Source organism: Rhincodon typus, chromosome 3 (assembly GCF_021869965.1).
Source record: "Rhincodon typus isolate 14 chromosome 3, sRhiTyp1.1, whole genome shotgun sequence".
In the NCBI taxonomy this organism is placed as follows: Eukaryota; Metazoa; Chordata; class Chondrichthyes; order Orectolobiformes; family Rhincodontidae; genus Rhincodon; species Rhincodon typus.
The window spans coordinates 2226087-2243288 of record NC_063334.1 but is presented as its reverse complement, the minus strand read 5'-3'; the positions used below and the strand labels follow the sequence as shown (position 1 = coordinate 2243288).

The following is a 17202-nucleotide window of genomic DNA, read 5'->3' as shown; positions in this document are numbered from 1 at the left end:
GTGGTGGGGCTGGAGGGGAGTGTGGAGCAGACAAGGGAGTCACGGAGAGAGTGATCCCTCCGGAAAGCAGATAAGGGTGGGGAGGGAAAGATGTCTTTGGTGGTGGGGTCGGATTGCAGATGGCGGAAGTGTCGTAGGATGATGCGTTGGATCCGGAGGTTGGTGGGGTGGTACGTGAGGACGAGGGGGATTCTTTTTTGGTTCTTATTGCGTGGACGGGGTGTGAGGGATGAGGTGCGGGAGATGTGGGAGACACGGTTGAGGGCGTTCTCGACCACCGAGGAGGGGAAGTTACGGTCCTTGAAAAACGAGGACAACTGAGATGTACGGGAGTGGAATGCCTCATCCTGGGAGCAGATGCGGCGGAGGCGAAGGAATTGGGAATAGGGGATAGCATTTTTGCAGGAAAATGGGTGGGAGGAGGAGTATTCTAGGTAGCTGTGGGAGTCGGTGGGCTTGAAATGAATATCAGTTTCGAGGTGGTTGCCCGATATGGAAACAGAGAGGTCCAGGAAGGGCAAAAATGCTATCCCCTATTCCCAATTCCTTCGCCTCCGCCGCATCTGCTCCCAGGATGAGGCATTCCACTCCCGTACATCTCAGTTGTCCTCGTTTTTCAAGGACCGTAACTTCCCCCTCTCAGTGGTCGAGAACGCCCTCAACTGTGTCTCCCACATCACCCGCAACTCATCCCTCACACCCCGTCCACGCAATAAGAACCAAAAAAGAATCCCCCTCGTCCTCACGTACCACCCCACCAACCTCCGGATCCAACGCATCATCCTCCGACTCTTCCGCCATCTGCAATCCGACCCCACCACCAAAGACATCTTTCCTTCCCCACGCTTATCTGCTTTCCGGAGGGACCACTCCCTCCGTGACTCCCTTGTCCGCTCCACACTCCCCTCCAGCCCCACCACACCCGGCACTTTTCCCTGCAACCTCAGGAAGTGCTACACCTGCCCCCATACCTCCTCCCTCACCCCCATCCCAGGCCCCAAGAAGACTTTCCACATCAAGCAGATGTTCACCTGCACATCTGCCAATGTGCTATACTGCATCCGCTGTACCCGTTGTGGCCTCCTCTACATCGGGGAAACCAAGTGGAGACTCGGGGACCGCTTTGCAGAACACCTGCACTCGGTTCGCAATAAACAACTGCACCTCCCAGTCGCAAACCATTTCAACTCCCCCTCCCATTCCTCAGACGACATGTCCATCCTGGGCCTCCTGCAGTGCCACAACGATGCCACCCGAAGGTTGCAGGAACAGCAACTCATATTCCGCTTGGGAACCCTGCAGCCCAATGGTATCAATGTGGATTTCACAAGCTTCAAAATCTCTCCTCCCCCTACTGCATCCCAAAACCAGTCCAGCTCGTCCCCGCCTCCCTAACCTGTTCTTCCTCCCACCTATCCCCTCCTCCCACCTCAAGTCGCACGTCCATCTCCTACCGACTAACCTCATCCCGCCCCCTTGACCTGTCCCTCCTCCCTGGACTGACCTATCCCCTCCTTAACTCCCCACCTACACTCACCTTTACTGGCCCCATCCCCGCCTCTTCGACCTGTTTGTTTCCTCTCCACCTATCCTCTCCTCTATCCATCTTCTATCCGCCTCCCACTCTCTCCCTATTTATTTCAGAACCCCCTTCCCCTCCCCCTTTTCTGATGAAGGGTCTAGGCCCGAAACGTCAGCCTTTCTGCTCCTACGATGCTGCTTGGCCTGCTGTGTTCATCCAGCCCTGCACCTTGTTGTCTCGAATTATCGGCCAACATGTTTTTTAAAAAGATTTCTGTAGAGAATTTTTAAAAATTTTCTTTAATTGGTGTGTGTATGTTTGTGGGGAATTATTTAAAAGAGTAAATATTTAAACTTCCGTATTTCAAGCTGCGTTAATTTGACTCTGATGAAGAATCATCTAGACTCGAAACATTAGCTTGCTCTCTCTCCATGAATGCTGCCTGACCTGCTGTGATTTCCAGAATTTGTTGTTTTCAGTACAGATTCCAGCAACTGCAGTAATTTGCTCCTATATTGTGTTAGTTTTCTATGCAGCTTTGTCAATAAGGCTTATTTTAATTTTAAAAAATCAATAATCTTGTTTGTTAAGGAAACCTGCTTGAATCCTTATAAATCTAATACAGATGAAATATATAATTAACTATATCACTGAAAGTAAGGCATTTTAACTTTTGTCATGACCAGTGGACCAATGGGACTGAAGGGTGACAGTGTACTTGCCCAAGCTCAGTTGTAAGAATATGCTCCCTCAAAGTGCAAAGCTGTGTGCTAGCAGCGTTATTTTACAAAATCTATCTTTTGAAGACTACAATGTGTTCATAGCTTAACTCTGGCTCTCTGGCCAGCAAATTCCATTTTACATTTATCTATCTAGTATCAGTGAGGGAGAGATTCTGGTCTCTCTGTTAGATTTAAATTATGAACAAATGCCTCAAATAAATCGAAAATTAGGCAAAGATTACTCAAACATATTCCATTTGGGAATAAAACAGCAGAATAAAAATAGGAGATGTTTGTTCCATTTGTTCAACTCTTCCAGATGAAATGATAGCGCATTAATTTGCTGTACCATTTAGTCCCCAGTCAAAATTCAACTGGAAAAGCTTTGCTTCCCAAGTTAAATTATTGTATTTTTGAGTTTAGTCAACAATTTTACAGTCCAATGGAACATTGAAGATTCCACCAGCAGCAAAGCTGATATCATGTGGCATGGATTGCATTAATCAGTGTCCAAAAATTGTTCTCAAAATAATAAACCAAACGTCACAGCAATTTCACATGAGGGCAGCTGTGGAAAGGATAAATTTGTGGGCAGAGATGCACTGCTGTACTGACAGCGTTGCATAAATGACAATTTACAGCCTGGTTTTCCAATCAAATAATAAATAATTTCAGTCTCCTGTACTAGAGTAGCAGATACAGATACAGACATTAAATCAAGTCAGTGAATCTAAATGCAATTTTAATGATGTATGAATAAAAAGAAAGACTTGGATTTGGATAAGACTTTCCACGAAGACTGGATGTCTTGAAATGCTTTACAGCCATGAAATATTTAAATGTAATCATTTTTGTAATAAAAGAAATTATTGTCAGTCAACCTCTCATACTGAAAATTATAGATTATAAGTGCAGAGACTCATACCTTTAGGTTTTAATTAGAGATATTTAAATGATATAAGTTACAATTTTACTAACAGCAAGTGACACAATCCGTGTTAATTACTAATACCATCAGTGCTGATACTGAAGGAATATTGTGGGATACTTGTATGTAAGATTTCTGGTTGATATTAGCTGCCCAGCAGCCCAGTAGCTAATGGGCTGAGGGGTTAAAATCACCTGTAGATTGTCAGTGTGCCTCAATAGGCTGAATATTATGCTCACATGCCTGAAACATGGTAGCGTTCATAGACTCCTCTGTTGTCTGCTCATGTCTGCACATTGCCCCTGGAAAATTTGCCAGATTTCCTCTCATGACGTTCACAACACCGGCATCTTCTGTGCGTCAATGCCAGAGACTTGTCATGTGCTTTGGGCTCAGTATAGCTTTGGCCTTCTCCTACTGTCAGTGGCCTTACCCATAACAGCTTCAGACAGCTACATGGGTAATTGTGTGCTGCTATCACAAGTTTGTGATCAAAGATTATGACCACCAAATCCACCAAGGAGAGAGTTTCTGTGCTAGATCCAGATGCTGGGCAATGATGAAACAGTGCACCCTCTGAGAGATTTTCCTCCTCAAAGAACAACAAGATTCCTGTGGCTGTAGCAGACATTCGTCCACTTGAATTGTCACAATCTGCTTGAGAAAACACAGATATTTTGGGATGGCAATGCAGAGGTCTGCCCATTCCAACCTTGCATTCCTTAGGTTATTCTAAAGTCGTACACTTGTCTGCTATTAGCGATTCCAAAGGCTTACAGTGGGCAAGTGAATACGATGCTCTTTACTTTCTTAGGTAGACATTACAATGCCTCTGTCTACAATGGACAGCCATTCTTGGAGTGCTTCTTTCAATCTTTCCTGGATGTTGTTGACCCTTCTTGTGGACCTTTCTCACCGTCAATGCACTGCCCAAAGGCAGTGGAAACCTTAAAAACTTTAAAAAATATTTTGTTGAGCACTTGAAATATCATAATAATCAAGGAAATGGGACAAGTGCAGGAAATTGGGATTAGTGCATCTTCAGTGGTAGTTATTGTTGCTGCAGACTCGATGAGCTGAAGGCCTTTTCTATGCTGTATGAATCTATGACTGTATCACTCTATGACTTATCCTGCAAGCAGATATCATGGTACTGTTAGCCTTTACCTGTAGCCCAGCAGTACAAATATCATCGGCATGCCTTCTGATGGCTTTATGCTGGTCTTCAATGCCTCCTCACACCTGGTGACAGGGGAGCTGGGGGGATGAACTCAGACAGAACCCCCTGTCTGTCCTTGAGAAGTAGTCCTAGATAATTGTTGATACCTTATGTAAGTGCAGTCAAAAATGATGTGAGGCAGGTTTTGGCAGCTCTTCTACTTAAACCAGGCAGTGGCTTTCCTCCATGCAAATGAGAACTGTTTTATTGGTCTCTGTACATTATGCACAGAATGGGGTGAGGTTGCTGCATACCATCTTGGAATAACACCCACAACACATTGAGTGTCATGAGACCTGAAATCACTTCATATGCTGCAATCAGCTATCCTATTGATAGCTATAATCTTGGACAAAAAGGACCTGCTTCAGCCTCAGCCCTGTGCAATGTGCCCAGAATATATTCATGTTATTTCCTGTATATCCACGCACATTTCCCAGAGTTCTGTGGATTTAACTTGGCAGATCAAAGGAGGTTATTGACCGTCTTATAACACTGGAACCAGTTTCACAGCTTACCCCCTGGCTCTTTAACTTCTATGTGATTTCTGCCCAGGTTTATTTGGTCAGGCAGGAGGCTCTATTGATGTTGGCCCTTGAAAGGAGAAACTCCTGTTGTTATACTACAGCCTGGAGGAGGATCTGCAGGGAGGCATCGATACCTTGGGGACACCAATGTATCTTCAGGGACATGGTCCCAATTACCTCTGGTCTGTAGCTTAGGTATTGTGGTCTTGATAGCAGGGCACAGGGGATTCCAGCAGCAGTAATGGGACAGTCATAGATGTGGCTCCAGCAGGAATAGTTTTACAGGACCTGCGGTCAGCTTTTCAAAGATAGCATCAGTGTTCTTACCTACTCACACTTTGTGGCAGTTCACTGTCACTCCCTGTGCTGTGATAGGATTGTTTCCACGCTTTCTCATGCAAAGTGACTACCACCCATGTGATTGCTATCAGCCAGCTAAATTTCTCACAGCTACAGCAAACATTTTTGAAGCCACCATCTGGACGCGAGGGGGCTGACAAAATTCAGTACATTTAATGTCTGTTGCTTCTTATCTGACAGGATTTTTGTTGAATGGGCATGCCAGCACGCCGCACAGTGTGATGAATGTTGGGAGAGATAGTAGGAACTGCCGATGCTGGAGAATCTGAGATAACAAGGTGTGGAGCTGGATGAACACAGCAGGCCAAGCAGCATCAGAGGAGCAGGAAAGCTGACGTTTCAGGTGTGGACCTTTCTTCAGAAATGGGGGAAGGGAAAGGGATTCTGAAATAAATAGAGAGGTGGGGGGGAGGCGGATGGAAGGTGGATAAAGGAGCAGACAGGTGGAGAGGCAGGACGTAGTCGAGCAGTTTCAGGGCCGAAGAGATTACCAGAGGGTTGCAGTGGGAGAGAGAGGTCTTTCCAGAGGGAGGACGGTAACTTCTTCAAGGTAGGCATCCTTAGAAGAGGCTTCGCAGTGGAGTTAAAATTGATTGGTGTAGCCATCCTTTTTAACTGCAGGAAGCTACAGGGCCTGGTTGGTCTAGTGTGGGAGAGAAAAATCACTTCTTGATCTATGTAAAAGAGTTCATGCGCTTAACAAGTTATAGTTTATTGCATGTTAGCAATTAGAGGTTACCCTGATATGATCAACATTATGACAGAGACTTCAAGGAGGATCAGATGTTCGGTCTACCCACAAGTCCATTACATTTCATGGTGTTTATGGCACTCCGCTGTCATCAAAACTATCATGATGAAATTCAAAAATAATGATCTGAATGCAAAATTAGTTTAAATGGCAATGAGTGTAAATACTTAGATAGGTAAGTTTGATTTTTATTGCTCGCTGCTAATCACAAGCATTCTCCTAATAAACATCAGTACCTTAAAAATCAATATGCTGTGGTTAAGCTGTAAAAACATTTTTATTCATTGATCACATTACTGGTACAATGGAAACAAATACTTGCTGAAAAGGGAGCTTTTATAGAAAGGATGGGAATAGGAGGAAAGATCCTTGTGAGCAGAATCTCAGTACCTGGAAATACACTTGTCTTTACGAACTTGAATTTGAGGCTGCCGATGAACAGTGTTCATGACAAATTCATTTATTCAGAGAAGAAGGAAATCTGACAAAGAAAAATGAATAATAACATGGAATTATTATTGCAATATTCTTTTGAAGTTACAAATATGCAGAGTACAAGAGTGCATTTATTTTAATCAATCTTTTGAGACATGTTATGACACACTTCCATGGCAGGTGAGATTTGAACCCAGGCCTTTTGTCCAAAGGTAGGGACACCAACATTGTACCGCACGACTTCTTTATCAGTGCATTACTTGTTGATACACTCCACAAAAGTTAATTAGCAATAAACAAAACATCTGAATTAGGGAAATCAAAACTAAAAAGATCTCATAAGATACTGGTTGATACAGAAATACAAGTTAGAACAGTCCTTGGATATGCATGGTTGACGTTCTTGATTGACATAAAATAATTGTGTAGTGGCCATCACTAAGGAAAAGGCGGTAGGGAAACTGAAAGGTCTGAAGGTGGATAAAATACCCGGATCAGATGGACTACGTCCCTAAAGTTCTGAAAGAGATAGCTGAGGAGATTGTAGGGGCATTGGTGGTGATCTTTCAGGAATCACTGGAGGAGAAGGTCTCAGAGGACTGAAATTGGCAAATGTTTAAGAAGAGAGGAAGGCAGAAGATAGGAAACAATAGGCTTGTTAGCCTGATCTCAGTTTTTGTTAAGATTTTAGAGTCCATAGATGAGTTTGTGGAGTACTTAGAAGTGCATGGTAAAATAGGGCTGAGTCAGCACTGCTTCTTCAAGGGAGGTAATGCCTACAAATCTGTAAGAATTCTTTTGAGGAGGAAACAAGCAAGTTAGACAAAGGAGAGCCAGTGGACATGATCTATTTGGATTTTTAGAAAGCTTTGAAAAGGGGCCACACACGAGGCTTCTTTAAGATAAGAGCCCATGGTGTTAAGAGCATAGCATGGCTGACTGGCAGAAGGCAGAGAGTAGAGATGAAGGAATCTTTTCAGGATGGCAGCCAATGACTAGTGGAGTTCCACAAGGTCAGTATTGGGTCCACATCTATTCACATTTTACATTAACGATCTGGACAAAGAAACTGAGGGTGTGTTGCTAAGTTTGCAGATGATACAAAAATAGGTGGGGGGACAGGTAGTGTTAGGAAGCAGGTGGGCTGCAGAAGGTTGGACAGGCTAGGAGAGTGGGCAAAGAATTGACAGATGGAATACAATGTAAGAAAGTGTGAGGTTATGCATTTTGGTAGGAAGAATAGAAATATAGACTATTTTTCTCAATGGAGAAAATCTTCAGAAATCTGAAGCCTAACGGACTTGGGAGTCCTAGTTCAGGTTAACATGCAAGTACAGTTGGCAAATGCAATGTTTTGTGATGATACTATGGCATTAGGAGATGTATTTTCTCCTGGTTTTTCTATGAAGGAAGGTTGAGACAGAGGTGAAGAGCAGTCTGTTCCAAAGCCAATAAAGTAAACAGCTTGTGAGGCCTTGCAGCTTTTTTTTTAAAAGTTGAAACAATAGAAGCACCCTTACTGGGTGGGGTCAAGTTCCCACAAAACCAGATTTTTAGTTTTAGCTTTCTGCAAATGCAGGGGCCTTGAAACTGGATGTGGAAGCTCTTATTCCTCTCTCTGGCTAAAAGCTGAGGTTCTCTTCCTGCTCCTAGAATTGCATGTGAGACAGTCTGTTTTACTGAATTTGCCTTTGCTAGGGATATGTTTATGGGATGCTATTATATTGGAACAGTTAATTAATAGCAGTTAATATATATTATTTTATTAAGCATTTTGTTAGAGTTAGAACCTGAGGGCACAGTCTCAGAGTGAAGGGATGACCCTTTAGAACTGAGATGAGGAGAAATTTCTTCAGCCAAAGGATGGCTAATTTGTGGAACTCATTGCTTTTGTGGGCTGTGGAGGCATTGAGTATATTTAAGACAAACATAGATAGGTTCTTGATTGGTAAGGAAATCAAGGGTTATGAGGTGAAGGCAGGGGAATGGGGTTGAGAAACATATCAGCCATGACTGAATGGCAGACAAGACTCATTGGGCCAAATGGCCTACTTCTGTTCCTATATCTTATGGTCTAATTCAGAAAGTGTACTATAAATTTGAAGACATCAGATTGTTTTATTGTTTACGACATTTAGTGACACTTACTATTAAATATTTCTAAGTATTGACAACAATGGATTTAGATTCAGGGTTTGACTTTGGCTTTATGTTTGAGTTCAGATGTGTGGGTTTGGTTCTGAATTTGCATTTCAATTTATGGGCTGAATATTATATTCTCTCACATGTGTGGTTTAGGGAGGAGCATAAAATCCTGCAGAAGGTCTCCCCCTTACTAACCTAGCTGCAAATTTATGGTTGGATAGGTGAGGCCTACACCAGCCCATCTTTTCTTGCCTCAATTGAGTCAATTAGTGACAGCTTAAGGTTATTTCCCACTGTACTCCTGTTTTTAGGCTGTGGGAGGTGTTTAGGAGCAGAGGTGAAGCCACAAAAGTGACCCTGCTCAGGGCTTGCTCAGAAAAGGAGATGGGGATGCCTCATTTCCACATGAGGCAACCCCCTACATGAGGAATGTGATACCGAGTGATGCCAAAAGGTTGGCTTCAGTTCCTGCATCAGTTGAGGTTACCATGAAGGACTCTCCTTCTCAACCTTTCCCTTCGCCTGAAGTGTGGTGACCTCAAGTTAAAAATCACCGGTTGTCCCTCTCTAATGAGAGAGCCTCATAATTGTTTGGTGAAACAATAGCAACTTTCCCTTTATACATTCTGTTGTGTCAAACAATGGGAATGACACTAAAAGCTAAGCTTGCCAATGATGCCCCGTTCATGAAAATGAATGTTAAGAAAGGTCAAGATTAAAAGTATTCTTAGAGTGAAAATTATGACAAACTAAAATTACTTCCACATCAAATCATGTATACGTTCAAACTGAAGTACATTAAAATGGAATGGATTTTTAACGAAAATGAGTGAATCAAATGGCTAGAGATAGTAGGAACTGCAGATGCTGGAGAATCTGAGATAACAAGGTGTAGAGCTGGATGAACACAGCAGGCCAAGCAGCATCAGAGGATCAGGAAGGCTTTTTTTTGAAGAAGGGTCTAGGCCCGAAACGTCAGCCTTCCTGCTCCTCTGATGCTGCTTGGCCTGCTGTGTTCATCCAGCTCTACACCTTGTTATCTTGAATCAAATGGCAAGTTGAGTGGGAGTTGATAGTTGGAAAGACCAGGTGATCCTTCCCATTTTTCTGCAAACAAAGCTGTGTTCTGGGTAATTTCCTGTTATTTGACTATCAGATGGCATCACCGAGACACTTGAAGCAAGATACTGGGACATCAGCAGAAATTTATACAGTAACTCACATCTGAAAAGTAGTGCATGGATGGAAGCCCCAAACGCATATATTGCGAAGAATGAGGAAGATCATACATACTGCTCCTCTTATGTATTCAACCTCAAAATTTAAGTAGCAATGTGTGAAACTAACACACAAAACAGTTGTGGGATTGAGAGCCACAGCTGTGCAAAAGCATTTATCATTTAAACAACTTAAACAATCAGGTAAAGACAAACATCTGCTTATTGCTCTATTATATACAAAGCAATACAGCACAGGAACAGGCCTTTCAGACCAGCAAGCCTGCGCTGATTCCCAGTACTGATTTAGACCCGTTATATTTATTGCCCATGCTCAGTATCTATCCCTCTGTTCACCTCCCATTCATGTTTCTATCAAGATACGCCCTAAACACCACCTCTACTGGCTGTGTTTTCCAGGCATCCACCATCCTCTGTGTGAAAAATTTCCCCCACACTTCTCCACTAAACTTTCCCCCTCACCTTGAACCTGTGCCCTCTTGTAGTTGACCTTTCTGCCCTGGGGAAACAGCCTTTGACTATCCACCCTATCTATGCCTCACATAATTTTGTAGATCTCTATCAGATGATCCCTCAGCCTCTGTCTTTCCAATGAAAACAATTTGAGTTATCCAACCTCTCCCCATAACTAAAACCCTCCAGAACAGGCAATATGCTGGTAAACCTTCTCTGCATCCTCTCCAAACATTCGCATCCTCTTGGTAGTGTGGCGAACAGAACTGCACGCAATATACCAAATGTGGCCCAACTAAAGTTTTATACAGCTGTAACATAACTTGCCAACTTTTATATTCAATGCCCTGGCCAATGGGAAAATGGACACCACGATTCAATTTGCCAACTTTTGTTTGACAATTCACATCTTTCAAAACATGATATGCTGGATGTGAATTGTCAAACAAAAGTTGGCAAATTGAACCTTCAGCAGAAGAATTTCTGGAGGCAAATGAAATTTGGCAAAATTTTCCGCGCAAGTATGAATATGTGCCAACCTTGATAAGCTGTTGTCAGCAGCAAAATGCAGTTTACTGACAGCTCCATGTCCGGTGAAAGAAGGTAAAGCACAAACGCAAAAGGTCATGATGTCAAACAGTGTGACTGTCTGAACTAAATTGAAAACTCTCCATGGAACAATCTGTGGAATGAAAGACTGCATTTTATAGTAACATTATTAATGATGGCACCGAATGTTGTTCTGTAAATGTAATCCTGTCAGAGATGGGTGTGGGATTGCCAATGCACATTGTTTGTGGGATCAGTGCAGGATGTGTTTAAAAGACCATTCCATTCTGATTAACAGAAGCAGTTTTTGAACAGATCTCGTTAAAGGAAGGTCATTCATCCATGTCTTAACGTTCTGAAACATGTTGACTAGGCCACTGTTTACAATAACAAAATGATTGAAGAGCTTGAGTGAAATGGATAACCATAGTAACTGAACTTTTGGGAGACAGTAGTGTACAGAATGGCTCCATGTTATCCAAAGTCTGCATTTTGTCTCTTGGTAGATTGTAATTTCATATTAGCATGCATGGAATGTAGAGATCAAAGGTAGAATTGAGATAAGTATTTTAAACAAATGTCTTTTTTGTATAGTCGTGCTGAAATTATGAAGCACTGTACCTAATTTATTGCAGTGAATAGTATCACACCAAAAAGAGCCAAATAATGGTTCGAAATGGTAGATTTGACTGAGTAGTTGTGCTGAATAGTATCAAATGAGTTTGCTTGAGACAAAGATTTGATTATTTGGTTTTTGCAATTGATGTCTGTGTTTAAAGTAACAAAACAAAATAGAACAGGAAAGCAGTGCAACAATAGACAATGAGCGAAATAAACAGAGAACAGGTCATTTGTGGATAGGATAAAGAGAATGACAAAAAACATCCCAGTGGAGTGGGAATAAGGTTGTTGTGCCAGTGGATAAAATCATAATAAATGCAGGCTTCCTCTTACCGATAATTAATAATGCTTAATAAATGAGGTCTTCATCGGGCAATTGTATTATCGAACTGGCAGGCGGCAACAAATCTCGGATACTATGCAGTTTTGGTTTGATAATTTAAGAAAGGATGTAAATATGTTAGGGGTGGTTCAGAGGTTTACTACGTCGATACTTGGTATTAGTAGGTTGTCGTGTGAAGAATGATTGGACAGACTGGGCTTGTTTTTACTGGTGTTTAGAAGTGCAAGTGATTGGATTAAAGTTTCTAAGTTGATGAACAGTCTGGACAAAATGGATGCGGAAAGAATGTTTGATTACTCCTGTGGGTGAGTTCAGAACAAAGGAACACTTTTAAAATTAGGGGTCACCTTTTAAGACAAAGATGAGGGAAATTATGTTCTTTGTGGCTATACAACATTGGAACAGCTTGCTTCAGAAAGCATTAGAGGCAGGATCAATGAAAAATTTTAAAGTGGAGGTAAATAGATTATGAGGCAAAAAAATCAAATGTTCCCAGAGATAGATGCGAATGTGGAATTTGGAACCTGAACAGCTTGGCCATGATCTTTTTCAGTGGCAGAGAGGGATTAAAGCGCCAAATGTACTTCTTCTGTTTCTAATTTGTGTGTTCATATGTGTACAAGAAAACAGATTGAGAATTAGAGATGCAAGTCAATATCAGAAAGATGAGCAGGATATGGATTAGATGCACTGGCCTCCATATCCAAAATCCTGATGGAAGACCTCTATTAGGGGAAACTCTGAGCTGGCAGCACTAAAGCAGAACATAAATCCTATTGTTTCTAACTGATCTCTTGACCACTTAGTGGATTACCAAATTCTAATAGTAAGTGAAAGCTATATGAGTAAAGATGTATGCATCAACATGTCAACATACTTCACCGGAACTTTCATGGAGATAATGCTGAACCAAAGTTTGGGACATGTTGGATTTGATTACTGTATTCTGGACCCCAGGTTAACAAGTGATGACCAACATTCAATAAATAAATTGAGCTTCCCAGTGTCTGTAAATATCCCAAAATATTCTCCAAAGTTTATGAAGGATTGCACTGTTGGTGGAAATTGTGGATCAGACTCTCAGTCTGTTTGCATGGATAAACCCAGATTCCAAGGAGTGGGTCTTTTGAATACATAGGGTGGGTACACATTCAAGCTCAGGAGTTTTAGGCTCTTTATCTTGAGGGTAAGCTTTGGAATGTGGAGTCCTTGCGGGCAAAATGCGTAATAATTCAACTTAGCCATTTTGTTCTGCAGTCAGGAATTCTGAATTGGACAAGCCAAGCATTTGTTCCCCATGTTGGAAGCAAGTTACCCAGAAAGAATGGGCTCCAGGAATCGAATTCATATGTGCCATGGATCCAGACCCTGTTTTTGGTGATGGAACTGAATACTTACAAAGCTATAGAAACAAATATGACGGTGTTTGTAATGCAAGCAATAATTGGCTGTGGGATGAAACTTTGTTTTCCCTGTTTGGAGTCTGGAAAGAAGGTTCAATTTCTACACCATTGAACTCCACCATTATACACACCTTGCTGATTATTTTTTTCTGCAGAATAAAATATCAATATTTTTAAAGTTGATGACAGTCTCCAGCTTCAATTCTTGCTTCCCTCTACAGTGTGGGAGGTGAGCTTTAAAGATGGTTGCTGTAGATTCAGGTCTGGAGACTGTTGACTTAAATATCATTGCCTCTAATTTTGAAACTGAAAAAACAAAAAAATATGTTTGATGGAGAGCTGAGACCTTTGTTTCTGTTCTAGTGAATCATCCTCAACTAAGTTAAATTTAAATTCCATTTTTGGTGGAGACAGATTGACTGAATTAATTGTTTTAATAACATTATTATAGGAAGGATGTGGAAGCATTGGAAAGGGTGCAGAGGAGATTTACCAGGATGTTGCCTGGTATGGAGGGAAGGTCTTATGAGGAAAGGCTGAGGGTCTTGAGGTTGTTTTCGTTAGAGAGAAGAAGGTTAAGAGGTGACTTGATAGAGACATACAAGATGATCAGAGGATTAGATAGGGTGGACAGTGGGAGCCTTTTTCCTCAGATGGTGGTGGCTAGCATGAGGGGACATAGCTTTAAATTGAGGGGTGATAGATATAGGACAGATGTCAGAGGTAGGTTCTTTACTCAGAGAGTAGTAAGGGCGTGGAATGCCCTGCCTGCAAAAATAGTAGACTCGCCAACTTTAAGGGCATTTAAATTGTCATTGGATAAACATATGGATGATAATGGAATAGTTTAGGTTAGATGGGCTTCAGATTGGTTTCACAGGTTGGCGCAACATCGAGGGCCGAAGGGCCTGTACTGCGCTGTAATGTTCTATGTTCTATGTTCTATTTTTAAAACCTACAGCCTCTGTGTGCTGCAGAACTGTTCATTGTCAATCTGAGAGGCTTTGTTAAGTGGTATGAAACATGCAAACTTTTTAAATTGACAGGATGTTAATAGCAAAAGCAAGGGCTAATCATGAAAGAGGAAAAATGAAATTCCACTTTGAATTAAAAATAAGATAAAATTACACTTTTGAAAATGGTGCATTTACTTATTTTCTCAATAGGTTATTAGGCAAGGAGAAAAGCATCAAATTTCACATTTAAAGAAAAATGTTTTGAGACTTATGATATTTTATTTCATTAGGACTTATGCACATGATCTTGGCTGACACTTTAGTCCAGTACTGATGGAGTGCTGCATTGTCAGGAGTATCAACTTTTAGAAGAGATGTTAAGCTGATGCCCCACTTAGCCTGTTTGGAAGATTTAAAACATCTAATCTCAATTTTTGAAGAGGTGCAGTGGAGTTCTCCAATATATTTTCCTCATCTAGTGCAGTTGTGGACAGATTATCTAGTTATTTATCTGTTGCTCTTTGTGGGATCTTGCTGTGTGCGCATGAATGTTGTGTTTCCTACATTACCTAATTATTTTATGTCATTACTGTTTTTGAACTTCCTTCAGAAATACTTGGAATTGAAAAGAGATTCTTTTATCCTCACAATAATCTTGTTTACCTCAAGTTGAATCAGTCAGATCTTAAATTACACGAGTCTTGGATCTAAAATCAGGGCAAATGTTTTCTGGTTATATCTAGTGTGGTAAATTGAATCCATACTAATTTCCATGGATTTGTCAAGCCAATTAAGCACTGTACCTACCTAACAATCTGCAAATCAAAAGCCACACAACCAATGTCAGCATATTTATATGGCAACTGGTTCTGTGGTGTTATAAAGTTCTTGAAGTTACACTCAGTGCACCAGGTTAAACAAGAAACGTAGCGTGCACCCATTGTAAGAAGCAGTGGAAGTAGTTCACCTTCTGACTGGCCAATGCCTTTTTATTCATTTACAAGGCACAAGTCAGGAGTGTGATGGAATACTCTTCACTTGCCTGGATGGGGCCAGCTCTAACTGCACTGGAAAAGCTCAATGTTATTCCAAGATACAACTCCTCACATGACTGTTAACCCATCCACCATCTTCCATGTTTGCTGCTTTCACCAATCACATACAATGGCAGCCATAACGGTGTGTACCATCAACAAGGTGCACTCATTAACTCACCAAGGCTCCTCCAACAGAACTTCCAAACCCACAAACATTTCCACATCGGAGGATAATGGCATTAGATACAAGGGACCATCACTGCAGGTAAGCTCCCATCAAAATCACACACCATTTTAACTTGGAAATATGTAATTGTTCCTTCACTGTCACTGGGTCAAAATCCTTGAAATCCATTCCTAACAGCAGTGGCTGTACTTACATCCCAAAATCTGTAGCAGCTCAAGAGGTAGCTCACTACCAACTTTTCCAGGGCAATTAGGGATGGGCCATAATTATTGGCTTAGTTAGCAATGCCCTTGAATGAATAAATTTGTGATTAATTTATTAATTTAATTTTAAATGATTAATTTATGCTCAAGTTTCCACACAAGCCCATTAAAAAAATACCCTTTAGGTCTGACAACTTGCCCATCCTCACTCAGCCATGCCCTGTTCCCCTTTCACAGAAACATAAAATTGTTATGATGCGGAAGGAGGCCATTCAGCCATCATGTTTGTACTGCCTCTCTGAGCATTTTAACTTGGTGCCAATCTCCTGCCATTTCCAGGTACCTTTGAACATTGTTTCTCTTTAAATAATCATCCAATGCCCTCTTGAATGCCTCAACTGAACTTGCCTTCACCATACTTCCAGGCATTGCATTCCATTCCCTAACCACACACTGTGTGAAAAAGAATTTTCTCACCTCGAATTTTCTTCTTTTGCAAAACACGTTAAACTGTGCTCTCTGGTTCTTGGCTCACTTATCGGTGGAAACAGTTTCTCCTGATCCACTCTATCCAGTTCCCTCATGATTTTGAAAACGTCTTTCAACCCTCTCTCAGTCTTCTCCTCTCCAAGGAAAATAGTCCCTCGCGTTCACCAGTGTCACAGCTGCCACCAATCCCAATGCATCAATACTTCCTCTTTCCTGGTTCAACAAAGCAACCAATACAAGAAAAAGTAGCTCGTGTTCAGGCCAATTCCTTCAGGAAGATTACCTCACCTTCTGCACACCACCTTTAATCAGTCTTGAATCCATTCCGACTTCATACTGAAAATTTGAATTTAATCTGGCGAAGTGTTTTAATAAACATGCAAGACCTACTAATATACTAAAAAACATAGGATTTTTGCAGTTGCCATCAGGAAGCATGATCCACTTGATTTGCTGCCACCTTAATAACCAACTTTCATCCCGTTGCCAGGAAGTTGATATTTTGCTTAATTGAGTTCCCCTGTTGGCCTCATTTCCCAGTCTCGGAAGTTTCATATGTTTCCGCCCATGAATTTTGGATTGGCACAAGGTTTAACAATTGGATAGACTGAATGGACCAGAGAGTCTAGTCCTCCTCATCACAGTTCATTACGTTTGTGTTTCTTCATATTTAACTTTATTCCTCCTGGAGTCCGGTATTAGAACAGAAATCTTGTACAAGTTCAAGCCTAGTAAAGTTTTCAGTGAAAGGAATAAAGAAACATGCATGCTGATTGCTGTAGTTCGAAATAGACTTGACAGGAAATTGTTTGATTTCCTTTTATCCATGCTTGATTTATTTCTCACTGCCGTGGGACTGAGTCACACCCCAGGTTATTACTGACCACATCCTTGGGTGTGGGAATGATTTAATGCCTGTTGGCAAATCCCAACCTGCCCTCATCACGCAGGAAGGGCACAAGATGGCAGATTGTAAAATCAGGCAGCATTTAAGGAAGATGGACTGCAGATGGTATTATTCCTTCCCCTTCAATGATACAGCAGCACAAACCCTAATGGGAACATACAATGAGGAAATATGTATTGGAAGAATGCGTTCCACCAAGAAGGCACT

General features: G+C 41.6%; 1 protein-coding gene across 3 annotated transcripts in view; it reads right to left on the bottom strand.

Moving 5' to 3' along the window:
- rassf6 (Ras association domain family member 6) overlaps nucleotides 1–16271 on the bottom strand; it is a 47332-nt gene extending 31061 nt beyond the window's left edge. Inside the window, exons 1-2 of one of the 3 annotated variants that reach the window (XM_048593252.1) lie at nucleotides 16077–16271; nucleotides 6420–6510 (exon numbers count right to left, since the gene is read on the bottom strand). In XM_048593252.1, coding sequence (XP_048449209.1) covers nucleotides 6420–6478 — 59 coding nt within the window. In that variant the 5' untranslated portion in view covers nucleotides 6479–6510; nucleotides 16077–16271. The remainder of the gene's footprint in view (nucleotides 1–6419; nucleotides 6511–16076) is intronic. The other 2 variants (XM_048593243.1, XM_048593257.1) reach the window with 2 other exon arrangements.
- Nucleotides 16272–17202: the final 931 nt, after the last annotated feature.